The sequence below is a fragment of the Solanum dulcamara genome, chromosome 10, assembly GCF_947179165.1.
Source record: "Solanum dulcamara chromosome 10, daSolDulc1.2, whole genome shotgun sequence".
Taxonomy (NCBI): domain Eukaryota; kingdom Viridiplantae; phylum Streptophyta; class Magnoliopsida; order Solanales; family Solanaceae; genus Solanum; species Solanum dulcamara.
Genome location: NC_077246.1, coordinates 22,640,299 through 22,662,078, shown reverse-complemented (window position 1 = coordinate 22,662,078; position 21,780 = coordinate 22,640,299). Strand labels below are relative to the sequence as shown.

General features: G+C 35.4%; 1 protein-coding gene across 1 annotated transcript; it reads right to left on the bottom strand.

Moving 5' to 3' along the window:
* Positions 1–13,089: 13,089 nt before the first annotated feature.
* LOC129869711 (cytochrome P450 704C1-like) lies at positions 13,090–15,334 on the bottom strand. Its single transcript, XM_055944351.1, has 6 exons — positions 15,020–15,334; positions 14,624–14,839; positions 14,256–14,537; positions 13,864–14,184; positions 13,576–13,779; positions 13,090–13,366 (listed from the first exon to the last, which is right to left on the bottom strand). The coding sequence occupies exons 1-6, from the start codon at positions 15,332–15,334 to the stop codon at positions 13,175–13,177; spliced, it is 1,530 nt and encodes a 509-aa protein (XP_055800326.1). The 3' UTR covers positions 13,090–13,174.
* Between the last annotated feature and the right edge of the window lie 6,446 nt (positions 15,335–21,780).

Genomic DNA, 21,780 nt, shown 5'->3' with positions numbered 1-21,780 from the left:
CCCCACACATCAAATAATTTGACTTCCAAAATTAGGTTAAGAGGCAACTCATGCCGTCTAGACACGCCGCCTTGCCTTTGATACTGATCACAATTTTTCACAAACACGTTGGCGTCAAGATACAAAGAAGGCCAATAGTATCCACTTTGAAGGACCTTAGCCACAGTCCTAATCCCACTATATTGTCCACTAACTGGTCATGAATGACAAGCATTAAGGATTGCTTTACTTTCCACCTCTAGAACACATCTCTGGATCACGTAATCTGCATATTCTCTGAAAAAATAGGGTTCATCCTAATAATATTTCTTTGCATTGAACAGAAACCATTTTCGTTGGTGAGAACTCAAATTATCTAGGATACTCCCACACGCAACGAAATTGGTAAAATCTGTATACCATGGAAGTGAAGTATGAAAAATCCTTATTACAGATTCATCTGAAAAGGCTTCCTTAATATCTTGGTCTCCGGACACAACCACTTCCGATTTGAGACATGACAAATGATCGGCTACCTGATTTTCACACCCTTTATGATATTTCACCTTGAAGTCAAATTCTTGCAACAACAACAACACCCAATGGATCAACCAAGGTTTAGCGCCTTTCTTTTCCATTAAATAACAGATTGCATCATAATCAGTATGAACTACTACCTTCGTACCCAAGATATAAGCACGAAACTTTTCAAATACATAAACAACCGCTAATAAATCTTGCTCATTAAAGGTGTAGTTCTTTTGGGCTACATTCAATATCTTGCTAGCATAGTAGATGGGGTGAAATAAATTTTCCTTTCTCTGGCCAAGAACATCCCCTAATGCCATACCACATGCATCACACATAAGTTTAAAAGGAATAGTCCAATCCGGAGCCACAATAATAGGAGCTCAAATAATTTTCTCTTTCAAGCATAAGAAGGCCTTGATACAAGCGTCATCAAGCTCGAACACACTATCTTTCTCAAGCAATTTGCATAATAGATAGGCCACTTTAGAGAAATCCTTGATGAACCTTCGATAGAATCCGGCATGTCCTGAAAAACTCCGGACAACCTTTACCGATATAGGAGGAGGCAAAGGTGCAATCACTTCCACTTTCATTTGGTCTACTTAAATACCATATCCTGAAATTTTGTGGCACAATACAATACCTTCTTTCACCATAAATTGGTACTTCTCCCAATTTAGCACGAGGTGAGTTTTTACACATCTTTTCAACACTTTACTAAGATGTTCAAGGCATGCATCAAATGTGTCCCCCACCACTGAGAAATTATCCATAAATACTTTCATTGTATCTTCTACCATGTCAGAAAAAATGGATAACATACACCTTTGAAAAGTTGTGAGAGCATTGCATAATCCAAAAGGCATCCACCTAAAAGCAAAAGTGCCATACTGGCACGTGAAAGGTTTCTTCTCTTGATCCTCAAGGGCAATAGAAATCTGATTATACCTAGAGTACCCATCTAAAAAGCAATACCAACTCCTACCTGCAAGATGATCCAATATTTGGTCTATGAAAGACATAGGGAAATAATCTTTCTCCGTGCAAGCATTCAACTTTCGATAATCCATGAATACCCTCCAACCGATAACCAATCACATAGATACAATCTCATTCTTTTCATTCGCCACGACATCTATGCCACCCATTATAGGAACACATTGAACTGGGCTCACCCATTTTCTATCAACAATAGGAAACACAACACCCGCATCAAGCCACTTGATTATTTCTTTCTTCACCACTTCTTGTATTGGAGGGTTTAATCTCCTTTGGTGCTCGATGTAGGCTTACTATCGTTAGCCAGTTGAATCCTGTATGTACATATAGCGGGAGAAATGCCTACAATCTTAGCAATTGTCCACCCAATATTTTTGATAAAGTTTCACAACACACTCACAAGAGCATGCACTTGTTCCTAGTCTAAATTAGCAGCTATTATCATGGGAAAAGTAGAATTTTCCCCCAAGAACACATATTTAAGATGAGATGGAAGTACCTTAAGATCAAGCTTGGGTGATTCATCTATCGAAGGCTTGGTGGGTGGTGAGTCCCTATTTTTCATATCAATCTCTAACCGCACAGGGCTTTTGGGGTAGGAACCAATAACCGTAAGCACTGGTACCACTTCACCATAGTCGAGGATTTATTCCCCATCATAGTTCAGCAAAACCGCCACTAACGACTCCCCAACATTAGAAACTTCTTGCATACTTGCCATAGCCTCATCCACAATATCGATCACTGAGATGACATGAAGCTCACTAGGTTGTTTCATTGACTTACAAACATTAAAAGTGACTTCCTCACCATTTACCCAAAATTTCAATTCACCACTCTCTACATCAACCAAAGCTCGTCTGATATCCAAGAATGGCCTACCAAGGATAATGGACACCTCCGCATTAATTTCACAATCAAGAATTAAAAAATGTGCTGGAAAAATGAATTTTTCAACCTTTACCAAAATATCATAGAGAATACCAATGGGATACTTAATTGTTCGGTTGGCCATGAGTAACCTCATAATAGTTGGTTTAGGTTCACCCAAACCGAGTTGTTTGAAAATGGCATAGGGCATCAAATTTATGCTTGCACCCAAATCACAAAGTGCCTTAGCGAATTGGTACATCCCTATGATGCATGGAATTGTGAATGCCCCGAGGTCATCCTTTTTTACCACAATGTTGCTTGATATAATTGCACTATAGCTGTGAGACACTTTGTGTTATATCCCATATTTTTTTATTATTTTTTTTTCACAATAGGACATTTTTGGAATAACGGTATCAAGTTAAGGGCAAGGCTACGTTTGATTTTGTTGGATACATAATTCTTATGACTAAATTGGGATGTGGAAATATTGGAAAAGTTTAAGGATAAAATTGGAATTTCACATGCGGAAATATTATAAAAGGTTAAGGACAAAATTGGAATTTCACATGTGGAAATACTATAAAAGGTTAAGGGCAAAAATTGTAATTTCAACTTGGGAATATTATAAAAGGTGAGGGGCAAAATGGTAATTTCACCTAGGGGTCTTTATATCTTCCAACTCCTAGAACTTTCAAGAGAATTGGAAGAAGTTAGAAGAGCAAAAATTCTAAGAAAAAAAAGAAGAGAGTTTCGGCCAAGGTAAGGAAAAAAATAACTCCTTGAAATTTCATCCCTAAAATTATAATTTCTTGGTATTTCCACTAAATCAAGGGTCCTCTATAACATGGTAAATTTATTTTGGAAGATAGAAGGCTTGTTTGGTTGATTTAAAGCTTTGATTAAATGAAGAAGTTAGAAAGAAAAGGTAAGAATTAATCCAATTTCTTTGTGTTGTGAAGATTGTTTATGTTGTAGTATGTAGAGATGTGTAAAGTTTATGGAAATATGGAAGTTTGCATGGTGGGTTTTACATATGTGTAAATCCATGTATATGGAGATTGTGGAGGCAAGATGAATTAAATTTTTGTGTAGTATTTTAGTAGTAGTTATGGAGTAGTAGTTATGGAGTAGTAGTTATGGTAAAAATTTTATGTTGGAATTGGAAGTTGAATGAATTTATTTGAAGTTGGAAATATGGATTAGGTGATGAAATGGGAAAAAATTTAGTTTGTATAGTTGTTAGTTGTTGTTAGGATCCTTGGGATATAAATGAAGATTAAATGGTTTAAGTTGGTATTGAAATGGATTGTAGGGAATCATGTATTGTTAGTATGATTTTGTAATATTATGGAAGTAAAGTTGTTAAAAGTGTGGATTGTTGTTATTAGTTATGAAGTTGAAGGAAGAAAATGAATTATAATAGCTTTGTTGCATTTATGGAGTTTTTGGGTGAAATATGAAATTGATGAATATTGGATAGCTTGGTTGGAATATTTTTCACCTATGTTGGAATAAGTTTAAATTAATTTATGAACATGAAATATTCATATTTATTTGAAAGTGCAAAGTTAGAATGGAAATTGTTGCACTATTTGGAAAAGAAATTAGTTTATGTTATGGTGCATTTTGAATTGATTATTGATGTTATTGGTGTTGTTGTTGGCATGGTTGTTGATATTGTGGCCGAATTGGAATCTCGGGGTTGTCATATATGTAGGGGAGATGCTGCCGAAATTTTTGTAGACAAGTATTGGTATAATTGAATTCTTAAAGTTTTATGAATGGTAATTGGTAAATGTGACCAATTGTAGATTTTGGAGAAAACGGGAATTGAATTTGGACAACCGTAAAAGGCCAATAAGGTATGTAAAGCTTTATATTTTCTTCTATTGACATGTCTTAGGTGTAATAGGTTTGGATACGAGCCTCGGTGATGACTCTACTCTTCGGAATCGACACCTAAATTTGACCATTTTCTATTCAGTCGAATTGAATTAAGTATTTATGAATATATTTGAAAAATTGTCTAAATCTCTAGAATTTGCACAAATAGGACCCGAGTATCTTGAAACTCTTATAAATAATGTTATGGATATTAACACCTATAATTTTGATATGCCACCTTATTTGTCCGAGGTGGGCCCCACTATTTCGAATTTTTTTCTTTGTTATTCTGTTTGACTTATATTAGTTAGAATTTAAAGGAAACTCTTTGCTACTCTTCCAAATATCATATGATTAATTATTCCATTAATTCCCATAATATATTCTGAAATATGGAAATAATTTCAGAAAATTATTTTGACATAGACTATCGGAACATTGAAAAGACTTGCTCTATTATTACTATTCAAGTATTTTTATATATGATTTGCTATCGAAATTACGCTATCGAGTCTGTATAAATATTTTGTATTTTAAATTGTATTTAGTCTCTCACTACTCTACTCGTGCATACTGTAACCACTCTTTCACTAAGCCTGGGCCAGGATATGTTATCAAGCGTATCTCTTTGCATTATTAGTCGTGCCCCGATGTGAGGGGGCAGGTACATCATGTACATGGAGTGGTGTATGTTATGCCACGGAGTTATGCTGTGCCATGTACACATATGATATGACATGATATGATTTGATATGATTTGATATGGTCATCTGATATGATATGATCTGTTATGGAGACATTCCCTACTCTGATGTTATGATGTGTTGTGGTGCCAATGATGGGAGGGCGACCACGTTTTGTTCACCGAGTCCCACAAAATGGGGCCGGATATGGCATATGTCTTTGCATATATGATTTGTGATTATGATAAGCATTTTGAAATTTTGAACATTTATTTTATTTTCTGCACCTACTATTCAGATTATGGTTTTATTTATTACAGTTCATGTTTTATATATTCGGTATATTTTTTGTACTGACCCCCTTTCTCTAGGGGCTGCGTTACATGCCCGTAGGTACCGAAGTTCAATTTGTTGATCCACCTGTTTAGGATATTTGTTGCGTCGTTGACAGTGCTCCATTGTTCGGAGCTTGTATTTTGGTACTGACTTTATCTCTGTATATTTGGATATGTTGGTCAGGGGTATGACGGGGCCCTGTCCCGTCATATGACTATGCTATCATCTGTAGAGGTCTGTAGACAGAGTTATATTGTGGGTTTTGTATATATGTTTTGGGTTGTGTGTGTTCCGTGATGGCCTATCGGCCCTCGTGCCTACATCTATTTGTGTGATCTATTTAGCAATCTTTTCTAATCATTATCTATGTTTATTCGATTAAAATGTTAATTTGGGATAAGGGTATGTTTGGGTGCCCCACTCAGGCACCAGTCACGGCCTACGGGGTTGGGTCATGACACTTTGATAGTTTCGAAGTCCATATTATGATTTTTCTTCACAATCTCCTTCATGAACTTTGCATACTCGGGTATCTCCAATAGTGCTTCAATCAAAGGCATATCTATTAAGAAAGTCTTGAACACTGAGAGGAAATTTTGAAACTTGATATCCTTATCTTTCTTTTTCAAACATTGAGGGAAAGGAGGTTTCACTTTTGGAAGTTGCTTTGGAGACACCACCAATGGGATAACACCCATGTTGGAATTGGGAAACACACCAAAATCAATCTTCATCGGTGCATCTTTCACTTGGCTGGACTGATCATTATTGAGTTCTTTGGCTAGCTCATCACTTTCGAATACTTTGGTCTTCCCTTTGGATGAACTTGTAGCTTCATTAGTTGGTACATTATCACCAACAAATTTTCCTTTTCTTGTCAAAATAGCCATGCATTGCGCGTTTTCATTCTTAGTATTAACAACGGTATCACTTGGGAGACCTCTCTTTGGTCTTGGGTTAAGATGAGCTGAGATTTGACCCATTTGAGCTTCCAATTTCTTAATTGACACTGAATGCGAGGTGACCGTTTGATTTAAATAAGAGAAATCAGATTTTATCTCTTTTAACACCTTATTCGAACCTTCGACTTTGTTCAAAATTCTAGCAAGCATATCTTCTGTACGAAAACTTTCTGGGTCAGCACTCGCCTCCTTAGGATTTTGATGAGGAGGAACATATCTCTCACAATCACCTTGACCATCTCTCCAAGCATTTCCTATATCACGCCAATCCCTATCTCTCCAATCATTGTCGCGCTTTTTGTTCCAACCTTGGTTCTCACTCGGCCTTAAAAAGGTCAGTCAAGAACCCCCTGGTTGACTTGCTAAATATTGCACCTCTTCATTGTACATGGCATCGAACTTGGCTTCCTCCAGATTTACTCCAACATTTACATCCACAGCATTCACTGATTTGTAACCTCCCCCCAAAACATGTTTTGATAGCAAATCTAGTTGGGTCATTATTTTAGCCATATTCCCATCCCTTGTGTGGTCCTTTTCAAGATGTTCTTTAGTCATCCCAGCAAGGAGAGGAGATACATGATTTTCTCAGGTATGCCAAGCACATTTAATCTTTGTCATTTCGTCAAGCAAAGCTGAGGCAATAGCAAAAGGTTGGCGCATAAGGACGCCCCTAAAAAGCTTATCTTCTACCCTTTTGTTTACCATATCAAGACTAAGGTTAAAGTACTGTAATAGCACATTGTCAGGAAGCCCATGTGTTGGGCATTGTAGTAACAATTTCTGAAATCTGAGCCACATTTCATGTAGTGGTTCCCCATCAATCTTTTTGAAGTTTTGAATATTGTCCCCAAGTTTCAACATGTTGGACGGTGGGAAGAATCGCTCATAAAATGCTACAGTGAAATCATCCCACGAGGTAATCAAATCTCATGGTAATTTCGCTAGCCATTTGGTTGCCGGCCCCATAAGAGAGCAGGGAAACAACCGTAATCGGATAGACTCCTGCGATGTGTTTTTGAATTAAAAGGGGCTGCATATATCCATAAAATTGTCGATGTGATCATGAGGATCCTCGTGAACGAGGCCTCCAAAGAACCCTTTCATTTGCAACAAAAGCAACATAGTACTAGTGACATGAAAAATAGTGTTACCCATAGTATGGGGTAATTTTATAGCTCCAGCACTACCCATTTGATCAACATTCACATCGTGCAAATTTTCAATGTCATCATTCACATCTGCAGCATTACTTCCATTAACACTCATTTCTTCACCTATCAAAGAGAAAAACAAATAAACGATAGTAAAGTAGTCCTACTACAAATAATTAGATCACAAACCATTTCACTAAAAGAAATCTAATCACCATTCTCCGGCAACGGCGCCATTTTTGATAACGCTCAACTACACTTCTTACGATTCAGAGTCTAGGCCATTGCTAGAAATATAAAAATAATGTGTGAGGTCAGGGTTGAATCCCACAAGGAACGGTTAAGAATAGACTTCAATTACTAAGTAAGAATGTGCTCTAGACTTTTGTAGCTTAAAAACAAGTAGATTGTAACATAAAGTAATTTTGTAAATTTGGTTATCAGAATTTTGAGAGTTAGCAAGATTCGATATTAAAACGATTTCACTAATTTGATTTGTAACGATTTAACAAAGGCTTCTAGGGGATGTGCAAAGTTGAAATTGAGGTTCTAATAAGGGTAAAAGCACAGCTCAACATCATTAATTCTTAATGGATTAGCAAAGGTTAATCAATTGTACGAGATAACATTTATCGATCGCTATTCGTTTCTACATGCAAGCACTTTTGAGCCTAAACATGCAATTCAACAATACTAACCCAATCCTTAACAAAACCTCCTCTCACGAAAGAGGTTACAATTGATAAACAAGAATCAATGACTATTTGATAATTTGGTCACTTCACATCATAATTTCTATCTAATAATGAAGATCTAACACAGAAATATGTTTGCAACCATAATTCATAATTGATTCCATACCAAATTAACAAAACCCATTTCAAATTAATAATTTATGAGCTGTAACAAAAACTCAGATATAGAACAACAATCTAACTTAATAACACCCCCCTAGAAGTAGGGGATTTAGCTACACATTACAGAAATTAAAGAAATTATACCAAAGTAATTATCATCGATCTGATTCGGCAAAATTTGAAATCCAAAATCCAAAACTCAAAGCTAAAATCTCCAAAACAAATTCCAAAATCCCAAGATAGCTTCAAGGTTTTTATCTCTAAGTATTAGTAGTGAAAAAACGTCCCTCATTTGCCTTTGAAAACTCTATTTATACAAGTGCAAAACATCAGGCAAAATTATCCCTTGGAACCACTTCGACGACGTTAGTCGGGCTCACCAAAGTGGTCAGCGTATCACCGATTTGTCCTTTACCTTGCCTGCTGGAACATTTCTCCTTTAGTTCACCATCTATGATTAGGCGAGATCGATCTCTCCCACCAACACACTCGGCGAGTCACTATTTTTACCTCTCACATGGTTCTTCATTCGCTTTCTTTAACTGAGGCTATGATATTTTAGGCAAGCTTGGGCATGCTCACCTTTCCTATCCGTGGGTCGCCGATTTGCTTGGCTACTTTCCATTTTGATGTTCTGTCGATGCCCTTTTTAATGGAATTTAGGCGATCGCGATGTAACTCGCCCAAATAACTTTGGCGAATCGCCGAAATCCGCTTCCCTCGCCAAAAGGCTCAAGCCTTTAGCCTTGAGTTCTGGTGCGATCGACGAGTTTTTGACGCCTTTGAAAACCCGCGTAAAGCTCTTTACGAGCTTTATCTTCCATTTGGCTTAATTTTACCCTTTTTTACTTTTTTTCTTTGACGTTTAACTCATGATTGATCCTCAACACGTTTCACCTGCAAATGAGCACTTTGAAGTGAATTTTGGACACAACAAAAGTAAAGAGGACACTAATTTCTTGCATTTTGAGATATAAATGAGTTCAAATTCTCGACTCTTCTTTTTTACATATTCCAAATTATTTTCAGCTAATAAAATATCATTCACGTAAAGAGAAAGAATTATAAATTTTTCATTGGACTTTTTTACATAGATGCAATGGTCATCATCGATCATGGTGAAATCAAATGAAATCAGCTTCTTATGATCTTAAATACCTCTTTCTTGAAGATTTCCTTAGTCCATAAAATAATCTTTTCAATTTACAAACTTTCTTCTCTTGGCCTTAAACAACGAAACCTACATGTTGTTCCATGTAAATTTCCTCATTTAGTTCTCCATTGAGAAAAGCAGTATTTACATCCATTAGGTGTAATTCTAAATCTAAACATGCAACAACAATCAAAAGTAATCGTATAGAGGTAAACTTCACAACTGGTGAAAAAATTTTCTCATAATCTATTCCAGCTTTCTAAGTAAAATCTTTTGCCACCAATTGTGCTTTGTGTCTTTCTATTGGCCCATCCGATTTGTGTTTAACCTTGAGAATTAATTTGTTCCTAATAGCTTTACGTCCCCTAGGAAGGTCAACTAGATCCCAGACTTTGTTGGTTTTTCATGGACCCTAATTCTTTTTTCATCACTTTTAACCATTCATCCTTTTTAGGGCTCAATAAAGCCTCAGATATAGAATTAGGTTCATCTAATTTTATCGTAGATACCAAGAAAACATAATTATTAATATCATAAGATCATTTAGGTACACTCTTTCTTGTATTCTTACATAGATGATGTTCAGATTCTTCTATAGGATTTTGAGATTAAAAACTCTCACTTAGATCAGGAACCATTTCTTGATCCATTGATCTGTCAAGTATGTCCAATGACATTATTTCTATCAAGTATGTCCAACGATATTATTTGATCTTCTGAATTCAATATTTTGTAGAAAGGCTCACCTTCATTTATTTCACCCTTTTTGAGAAAATCATTTTCCAAAAATCGGACATCTCATGATACACTTTTAGTAATACTTCTATCTTCCAATTCATTAATGAACACATACCCTTTGGAGCGTTCTGAGTATTTTATAAAAATGCATTTTTTTCTTTTTGGACTTAGTTTACCAAACTCACCAAAACGATCTTTAATATATGCAGAACAACCCCAAGGCCATAGATCATTTAGGTTTATTTTATGACAAGTCCAAAGTTCATAAGGAGTGGAAGATACTGATTTAGAAGGCACTTTATTCAATATGCAGACCGCAGTCAATAATGCATCTCCCAAGAAAGAAATAGACGAATTTTCTTGCGCCATCATTGATCTTGTCATGTCCAACAATGTTCTATTCCTTCTTTCAGCTACATCATTTTTTTGAGGTGTATAAGGAGTAGTTAACTATCTGATAATGTCCTTTACAATACATTATTCTTCAAATTGTTTTGACAAATATTCACATCCTCTATTTGTTCTTAAAGCCTTTATGCTTTTATCTAATTGATTTTCAACTTCATTCATATATCTTTTAAAGCACTCAAGTGCTTCAGATTTGTGGAAAATCAAATAGACATAACCATAGCTCGGAAAATCATCAATAAATGTAATGAAATATGTGGCACCAGACCTAGCCCTCACATTTATTGGACCACAAATATCGTAATGGATTAATTGAAGAGGGAACTCAACTCTTTTAGCAATTCCAAATGATTTACGTATAATCTTTCCAGCAAGACAATTTTCACAAGATTGGCAAAAACATCGTCAAGTTACAAGTCAATTTAAAGATGAAAATCATCCCACAAATATTTGAAATGACTTATGTACACCCAAAAAGGCTCGCTATGCCAAATCTCATGGTAAATATTAATTAATCTATCACCCCAAGGATCACGGAGAGAATTTGCTAAAATAGCTAAAGCTTCCCAATTAGAGATTTCTAAATAGTTTTCTAGTTCTACACCTTTTAATTCAAACAAATGAATAAAATTAGCCATAGTAATACTTTGGGACATCTTGAAAGACTTGAATTCTATTAGTTTCTTCTGTCTTTCCCTTCGTATAGCCCTTTCATTTCGTAACAGATTTTGTGTCGCCCTGGGGACACCATTTCGTATGATCTCACGAATGCGAAAACATTACCTTCGTTGACGTGCTCTTCCACTTTGTCTCTTTGCTCGACATCTAGAACTCCCACTTGGAGTGATTCGACAGTGTCCCCGCTCACCCATTTCTGAAATAGAAATCAAGAAACAACAAGAATGGTTTAACCACTCAATGTGACATTTTATGTCACAGTTTATTGTAGAAGGAAAAATCCATTATAAAATATTTAGGGACTAATTAAGACAAAAATAATATCAAGTCATATTTATTCACTTATGTAATTTATAAACATTTCACAAAATTAATCAATTCCATGTTAAAACAACGACTTTTTTGTACATATTTATACATAATATAAAAATATGACTTTAATAATACACATTTTAGATATTAAAATATCTAAAATAATAGCAGAAGACATAATCAATTTTCTAATCATAAAAAAAAATTGACTAATTTTTTTATAAGAACTAAATCCATATTTACGTTCCATAGTTTTTTTGAAAGAAACAAAGTACTAAATAATGGGAATAGGTGTACTCCAATCATTTATTTTAAGTGTGTAGTACAATGTATGCTTTACATATTTTTCACTGTCCTCTTCAAGAAACTTTCATTATATTGCTTATTTTCATAAAATAAAATAAAAAGTTTCTTTGTATATGTCCTCTATTAGAATAGAAACAAAGAAATAACAAATTTCTTCGTTCACTCTTATATGTTCCACAAAAAAATCATGGAGAATTAGAAACAATAATCTCATAGCAGTATTTTCTTCTTCAAAAAAAAATCCGTAGACATTTAAATGCAAATACAGATCTGACTAAATTCATTTTATTTTCTCCAAATTGAAGTCAATGGTCAGATTCATAACGAATTTCGTGGTGCAATGGTAGCACGCACCAGATTCAAAAACGCGATGAAGGCGGCTGTCTACAGATCAGAAGGTTGATTGTGCGATTTTTTGTCGGGTCCAAAATTTTGATTACATCCGATTTATGTCCATTTTCTATCAGGTAAGTACACAATATTTCAAAAAATATCCATGCGTGAACTCGAGATTTTACATGCAAAATATATTGCAATGAACCTGGCGCTGATATCATCGTTCTAAATTACGGAGAAAAAATTAGTGTGTACCTTGATATGTTACAGCAGAATGTGTTGATTTTGCTATCGAAAGAATCGCCCCAACTCCACTTCGTCTCTCTTGAAAATGGAGTATTGTTTCACAAATTAAATGTCTTCCTTTTGGTGTTTATATCTTGATTTGCGTTTTAGTACTCAAGAAATTTCTTTCTTTTCTCCCATGTTTTGTGAAGAAAAAGAAGAAGAAGCAATATGTATAGGGAATTGAGCGGATTAACAGTTATTAACTGTTTCCTTTTTTAAAAAAATTTGTAGGTTACACCCTTCTTATCTTCTTTTTAGGTAATCAAAACAAAAACAAAAGAAAGGGTCGAGTCGGTCCAGATGGGCAACCCATGACCTGTAATCCAATAAGAAAGAATATAATTAATGTCTTTTTTCTTTGGCAACTCTTTGATTCTAATTTTGGACCTGACATGTCTAATATCACAAGATTAAAGGATATTTAATATATTTTATATATCTTTAATTTAAGACCACAAAATTCAAAAGTATTCCTTAATTTGTTAAATTCATAGCAAGTTAAAACAAAAACAAAAAATAAATTAAAATGGAGTAAGTATTATTTTTAATACAGCTGCAATGTGGTAGTGCAGAATGATGTACCAGTTTTTTTTTTTTTTTGGTGCACAGGAAGTATAATCCAAAGAGAGAGAAAAGCACAGAGAAAAAAGGAACCACATATATATTATAGAAGTCCATTTATTGTCCTTGACTTCTAGTAGTGGTTGATTCTACGGAAGGCACGAACATGTAACCCTCCATCTATATGAAGCTGGAGCATGGTTTTGTAGTTCACAGGCTTTAAGTCATCACTCAACTTGAATACAAAGAATTGCATTAAAACTGCAGCAGTGATCTTCATGTTCCTGTATGCAAATTCCTTTCCAATACATATCCTTGGCCCAGCCTGTATGTATGTGCACAAACAATGTTTCACGTCAGATGTTCAATTTATTAATTTAAACGTCTGTTTGACTCCCTCCCTCAAATTAAATAACAGCATATTCAATCTCTTTATATAAGCGATAACTAGTTTGGTTGAATGTGTGCAACGAGAGGAGAATCCAGAATTTAAAGTGGAACATGATGTTTAAAGTTTCTGTTTAGTTAACAGACCTGGAAGGCAGTAAATTTGAAGGGGCTTTCTTGCTTGAAGGAGCCATTCTCATCAAGCCATCGCTCTGGCTTGAATTCTTCAGCATCATCACCCCATAAGTAATTCATCCTACCCATCGCATATGGTGGGTACGCCACCATATCCCCTTTCTTCACATTAAATCCATCTGGAAATACATCATCTTGAAGGCATACTTTGGCATTCTGGATTCATGGAATGTAAACCCTATGTTAGATATAGTAGGGGACTTGGAAATAAGAAAATAAGTTTATATAGTATATGATTACCACTGGAATGGCTGGATAAAGTCTTATAGTCTCGGAAAGCACGGCATGGAGATAATGCATCTTATCTACTGCTTCCTCTTTTAGATTAGCAGCAAAATCTGAAATTGTTTTACTGCCTTTCGTATTCGTTGCTTCTTTGATTTCTTCAGCCAATTTATCCTGCACAAGTGGATACCTGCAAAGCATTAAAATAAACCAGGAGAGTGTCGTTCCTGTTGTGTCTTTACCACCACCCATGAAGTTTATCAGTATATCTCTTAAGTACTTTGGATTCGTCGAAGAGTAATGCCAGAACCTTGACAATATGTTTTCTGCTTTCTCCTGTATAACGTCCACAATCAATAAATAGAATTGTTTAGAACCGAGGAAAAGACCAATTGATCACCACTTACTGGATGTTGTGAAAGCTGTTCAGCTTTGCTGCGGATAAGCTTATACATGTACTCGTCTATGATTTCCAGACTATTCCTCAATTTTGCTTCAGATCCAATATTTAGCGCCTTTTTAATCTTCCAGAAAAGATCAATGTAGCGTAAAAGACTCATTTCACTCGCGTCATCAAGTGCTTTGATGAATCTGTTAGCCCCTTCCTCACAGGAACCACATACACTGTCAAGTTCAATCCCAAATGCAACTTGAAATACTGAATCCAAACTTGACTTCAGAAGCAAATCCTACAAAATCGATCGACATATATAAGAAGTAGCTAGCATGACGTAAAAGAGGGGTTGATTTGTGTGATAGGTCTGAAGTATCTCACTTGAATATCTACTGTATCTTTTGAATTTGCAGATTCATCTAAGATGTTAGCAAGCTTCACTGCATTTTTGCTGAAGATAACACTGTTAACTTCCCTTATAACTCTTTTGGAGAACTCTGGGCTCGAAACTTTTCTCTGCTCTTTCCATTTCTCACCGTCCACAGTAAACATACCATCACCATAGAAGTCTTTTAGAATCTCATGATGGTAATCTCCCTGCACGTTTTTTTTTTTTAAGTCAGTCCATATTCACATACTCCCTGTGTTACAACTTATGTGACACAATTCGAATTTCGAGAGTCAAACAGTTTAATTATAATAAACTATTTAATAATATTATACTATTCTTTTTAATTATATATATATATGTTACAAGAATTTATGTGGATTTGTAACCTTTCCGTAGTTGTCGAAATTGGTCTTTAGAATGTACTCAATGTTAGCTGGGTCGGAAGTGTAAATCTCTCTCCGAAATGGGCTCTCAAGTCGGTAAGTCTTGTATCTTGCAGCAAGATCGGTCATGTGATCGTGGATACGATGAAAGTTTATCAGCTGCTTCGTTGTAGAATCAACAATTGGATGATATCTCTTTTTCCCTTTATGCTTTTTTCCTAGTTTGCTCACGAAGAAAACTATCACTATAAGAGAAGACAGACAAAGAGAAGGAAATGTCGCAACTATAGAGATTGGATTCATCGATAGAATATCCATCTTATTTTTGGTGCCAATACTTACAACCTACCTTCATTCTATTTATACAGAGTATGATTGATTCTGTTTAGCTTTGGTATTTTAAAAGACTTGTCTTTCTTGTTTCCTTGTTCTATGTGTATTTTTGTTGTCTTAACAAATACAGTATTTAATTAAAGGTGGAAAATGAGACCCTTACAACTTTGTCTACTTCACGATGATTTTTGTGTAACAGGCCAGCAATCTTGAGCCGCTAAAGTTAAGGTAAAAAAATTATATGACATGAATTTTCCTTACAAAAAATTAATTACACAAATAATGTTTGAGTGGTGGTGTGTGTATTAGCAAAAAAGGGCCTCACTAATACAACACGACTTGGCAGCTACATGGTCAACAACCCTCTGGTGCTAATTATGTACACCAAAGAAATTAGCTTTGTGAAACTTTACCTTAATGTTGGGCATTTGACACTTGTTAAGTTGAAGCAGATCCTTAGTCTTGCGTGAGCCATCAAGTTGTGATCATTATTTGAAGCAAGAAAGTTTGCTATTTGGTCTCCTTCTCTGTAGCAGTGAGTGATATGAATTTCAGCTCTCTTCTTGTAGTTAATGATGTTGTCCACAATCTGCTTAACAAGTGTCCTCTTTTGTCACCATGTTGACTACCCATTGAGACAACTCCGTTTCACTTCAAACACTGCCTGCCGCTGAATCTTCAATCATATTGCTACTGCTAAATTTTGAATTGGAAAAGAGAAAGCCAATGATTAAATCACCTAATTGATTATTTTATAACAATTCCAGCTGTACTACCTTTGCCCATATTCTTTAGATACTCCCATTAGTGTTTGATTATGTCCCGAGGAACCTTGTTTTTGTCTTTCTACTTGTTTGAACCGTTCCACCACATTGCAAATATGATTGGAATATACTAGTAAGAAGAGTCTTGTGATTTTCTAAATGGCTTCATACTCCATTTTGTAATGAAATGAAATATCTTCCCTAGATCACCATATTTATATGCATATCTATGTTCCCATAATTCCCAACACATATTTGTAGGCTGGTTTGATGCTTTAAAATGCTGACAATAGATATTGGTTATTCAGTTATACTCCCAAAAGACTCCCGAGCAACATTCCACATTGTTTTTTTTTGCAGCTTTAGCTTCAACAAACATCTCTTGTATGGTTTCCACCTGTGGAATCCTGCAACACAGGCAATCAATACTTGCATTAGTACTAATCTTGTTAAAGAAGGAAATTGTGTAAGGAATATTAGCATGCCAAAGATGGTTTAGAAAGCAATTTTTTGAAAGTAATATCATTAATCTTATTAAGGGCAGTGGCAATTGGGTGAGTTGGATCAAATTTAGGCAGGTCATAATGGGTCAAGGCACAACTTAACTTAAATTTGTATCAAGACAAAATGGGTCAGGTAATGAGTCGTACAATGGATCAAGACCCAACTCAATTTCTACTAAGTTTAATAATATTTTATTTGTGTTTTAAAATATGTTAGTACCTAATAAAATTATTATTTTCTTTATTATAGCTATATATAACATATCAAATGGAAAAAACAAGTTCTAAAAATATTTTAAAACAATTTAGGTTACATATCAATCCAATTTTAATGGGTTGAAATGAGTTAAGTTGAACTAATAAATGGACGGATTATTGATCCGCTCCAACTTAAATGGGTTGGGCTGATTGGACTTGATTTTGCCACTTCTAGTTCTTGTTGGAGACAGGAAGCACTATAACTAAAGCTTGATATGATCATAAATAATAAAAATAAATTGGACACGAGAATTTTACGTGAAATCCTCTCAAACAGATAGAGGAGAAAAATCACGAGTAGAAGGATCTTACTATGATAATATGGGAGTACACTACTCTCAAATACAAGGAGAAAACAATAATTAACTTTTCTCTCTTGTAAAGAAATAACTCACTAAAGAAGACATTCAAGACTACAATATTTATCTTGGTGTATAAGTCTCTTTGTGTTCTTACTCTTTTGGATTGTATTTTTTTTGTGGGATGATCTAAATGAGGTCAAGGGGCTCTCTATTTATAGAAAACTAGAAACGCGTAAAATCCGCGTATTGCACCTTCCTTTTTGACTACGCGTTCAAAACACGTTTTGTTCTCTTTTTGACTACGCGTTCAAAACGCATTTTGTTTTCTTTTTTGACTACGCGTTCAAAATGTATTTTGTAGTATTTGACTATCTTGCATTATCCCACTTGAAGATGTAATTGAGAATCAATTAAGTCTCCACACCATCTTTTCTACCCAATTACTACAATGTTACGTTTCTGATAGGCCAACAGAAGATCGACACCATATAAACTTGTTACTGTTGATCGGCTTCGTAAACATATCTGCTAGGTTGTCATTAGTGTGAATTTTCTGAATATCCACACTGCCTTCTTCCATCTTCTCACGAACAAAGTGATACTGAACTCGTATGTGCTTTGTCCTTGAATGAAATGCCGGATTCTTTGCAAGATGAAAAGTGCTCTGACTATCACAAAACAAAGCAACCTTCTCTTGTTTGTGCCCGAGCTCCTCCAGTAACATCTACATCCATATTGCCTCTTTGCTAGGTTGTGTAGCTACTACATATTTTTCTTCCATCGTAGATGTAGCCACGATAGATTGCAGTTTTGAAACCCAGCTTACAGCTCCTCCAGCAAGAGTAAACACATAACCTATGGTGGATTTGCTTTTATCAAGATCACCTGCATAATCTAAATCAACATAACTTTTAACAGTAAAGTCTGATCCTCCATAACACATTGCAACATCTGAGGTACCCTTGACATATCTGAGGATCCTCTTAACAGTAATCCAATATGCTCTACCAGGATTAGCCATGTATCGACTAACCATTCCCAATGCTTATGCAATGTCAGGTCTTATACATATCATGGCGAACATTAAACTTCCTATTGCTGATGCATACGGTACTTGATACATTTGTACTCTCTCTGCTTCATTGTTATGACTCATTCTTGAGGATAACTTGAAATTAATAGAAAGTGGGGTAGAAATTGACTTACAGTCTTGCATCTTAAAGCGTTGCAAGATTTTCTTCAAGTAATTCTTTTGAGAAAGCCAAATCTTCCTATTATTTCTGTCTCGATAAATTTTCATCCCTAGAATCTTGTTTGTTGGTCCCAAGTTCTTCATTTCAAATTCTCTAGCCAACTGTGCCTTTAAATTTGTGAGACGATCTTTGTTGGGGCCTGCTACCAATATGTCGTCAACATACAACAGTAAAATAACAAAATCGTCATCACCAAATCTCTTGTAATAAATACAAAGATCTGAACTATGTCTATTGTATCCAAGGCTTATAATGAAGGAATCAAATCTCTTATATCAATATCTCGGCGCATGTTTGAGACCGTATAGAGATTTGTTCAACCTGCAAACCAAGTTCTCTTTTTCCTATTCTTCAAAACCTTCTGGTTGGAGCATGTAAATTTCTTCTTCAAACTCTCCATGAAGAAATGCAGTTTTGACATCTAACTGCTTCAAGAACAAGTCAAATGTAGCACACATCGCTAGGACCACTCGAATTATTCTGAGTCAAACCACCGGAGAAAATATCTCATTGAAGTCTATACCTTATTTCTGAGCGAATTCTTTCACCGCCAATCTTGCACGATACTTCTTCACTTGATCATCACCATTGCGTTTGATCTTGTAGACCCATTTATTTTTAATGGCCTTCCTTTCTTGTGGAAATTGAACAAGATCCCATATTTTATTTTTATGAAGAGCTTCAATTTTTTCTCATATTTCTTCCATCCACAAAGATGATTCTTGGCCTTTCATAGCCTCGTGAAAAGTTGAAGGCTCTCCATCCTCTGTTAATAGACAGTATGCAACATTGTCCTCCATAGAATAATCCGAGTGCCAAGCTAGTTCTCTTTTCTCCCTAGTTGACCGTCGAACTTGTGGAGCTTGCTCTTGTTCTTCGTGCTCTGGTGCTGCCTCAGAAGAAACTGGAGGTTTTTCTATTTCTTTAACTTCAACTGTAGTAGTCTCTAATTTTTCTTTTGAAGTGCTACCTTCTTTTGCTTGTATCTTATTTTCAACAAACACAACATCCCTGCTGATTACCATCTTGCGGGTAGTGGTATTCCATAAGCGATATCCCTTGACTCCATCAGCATATCCAAAAAAATGTATTTCCTGGATTTTAGATCCAACTTTAATTTTTCTTGAGTGTTGTACATAACATAAATAGGACTTCCGAATATATGTAAGCGAGAATAATCACCTGGTTTTCTGGTCCACATCTCCATTGGCATTTTCAGATCAATTGCGGTTGATGGTGATCGATTAATCACAAAACAGGCGGTTTTGACTGCTTCTACCCAGAATGATTTTTCCAACCCAGCAGTTGCCAACATAGCTCTTGTCCATTCCAACAAAGTTCTATTCATCTGCACTGCTACTCCATTTTGTTGTGGAGTATATGCCACTGTGAACTGTCTTTTAATACCTTCTTATTTACAAAAGTTATCAAATTCATCACTAGTGTATTCTCCTTTATTATCTGTCCTCAAACACTTGATCTTTTTCTTAGATTTAAGTTCCACCCACGCTTTGAACTCTTTAAAAACCGAAAAAACATCTACCTTTCTTTTGATTGGATACACCCAACTTCTCCAGGAGTAATTATCAATAAATGACACGAAATCTTTTGCTCCTCCTAGGGACTCCACCCGTGCTTGTCAGACATCAGAATGGACCAGATCTAATATTTCCTTGCTTTTAACAAAGAAACTGCTAAACTTAAATCCATGTTGCTTACTAGTAACACAATGCTCAAAAAAGGGTACTGAAACTTTTTTGAGCCCTGGAAAAGCATTTGCTCAACAAGAATCTTCAAATCTCATTCCGATATATGGCCAAGTTTATGATGCCACATCATTGTTGATTCTTCAAATGAACTTGCTGATGCGGTTGATGATTTTCCTTCTTGGTGTGTTTCACCTTTAAGCACATATAGATTTGCAGCAAGCGCTCCTTTTGATATTTTCATGACTCCACCATGATTCTTTTATGAACATCCATTATCATCTAATTGTCTCAAAGACAATAGATTCTTGCTCAAGTCTTTTACATGTCGTACCTCTTGGATGGTGCGTACCGTGCCATCATACATCTTTATTTTGATGGACCCAATACCAATAACATCCAAAGCATGATCGTCTCCCGTAAACAGAGACCCTCCTAAGATAGGATTATATTGATGAAACCATTCTCTCCGGAAAGTCATGTTGCTTGTCTGTCTTCCTTATTTTTGCGCCGATTTTCTTCTTCTAAGACAACGGCTGTAATTTCATCAAAAATTAGATTATCCGTATTGTTTGTCAGGTTGATTATAAGTTGATCATTCGAGTCAGGCATACTTTGAAGTAGAAACTCCGCACGTTCAATCCCCTCTATTTTGCAACCCATTGTTGTAAGTTGCGAAAATAGAGTATTCAAAGTATTGATGTGTTCAGTAACCGACATGGACTCTGCCATTCGAAAAGTATACAATCTTCTTTTTAAGAAGATTTTATTATGCAAAGACTTAACCTCATACAATCTCGTAAGAGTATCTCATATTTCCTTCGCCGTCCATTTTTCATCCACACTAGACAACACTTGATCAACTAGTGTCAAGTGTTGATCAGCAACTGCGTTGCTGTCTATGTCGTTCCACTTGCTATCATCAGTAAAGTCTGTGGGCTTGCCTTCAATTGCAGCTAAGCAATTTTTTTTCTCAATATCGCTCTTATTTTCATTTTCCACAATGAGAAATTAGTGTTATTGAATTTCTCAACGTCAAACTTTGTTGTATTCGACATTGTTATTTGCTTCACACCCTTCTAGATTATTTCTGAATATTTTTGCGAACAATCATGACAACTGTATCACCACCGAAATTTACTATTCACGTAAATAGTACTTTTCACCGAATTTTACTATTCATGAAAATTTACTATTCACAGATAGTACCTTCACATAAAACAGACAGAATAATCAAGGGCTCTGATACCACTGTTGGGGGAGAAATCACTACAACTAAAGTTTGATGTGATAATAAATAATAAAAATAAATTGGATACGAGAATTTTACGTGAAAACCCCTCAAACAGATAGAAGAGAAAAATTACGGGGTAGAAGGATCGTACTATGATAATATGGGAGTACACTGCTCTCAAATACAAGAAGAAAACAACAATTAACACTTCTTTCTTGTAAAGAAACAACTCACTAAAGAGGACACTAAGACTACCGTATTTATTTTGGTGTATAACTTTCTTTGTGTTCTTACTCTTTTAGATTGTATTTTTTTTGTGGGATGATCTAAATGAGGGGAAGAGGCCCTCTATTAATAGGAAACTAGAAATACGTAAAATCCGCATATTGCACATTCCTTTTTGACTACGTG

Bases quoted from the DNA above. Each gene is read 5' to 3' on its own strand.
- LOC129869711 (XM_055944351.1), bottom strand. From the start codon at position 15,334: ATGGATATTCTATCGATGAATCCAATCTCTATAGTTGCGACATTTCCT. The intron at 14,840-15,019 runs GTTACAAATCCA...AAAAACGTGCAG, and splicing joins ATTTCGACAACTACGGAAAG to GGAGATTACCATCATGAGAT. The intron at 14,185-14,255 runs GTAAGTGGTGAT...GACGTTATACAG, and splicing joins AACAGCTTTCACAACATCCA to GAGAAAGCAGAAAACATATT.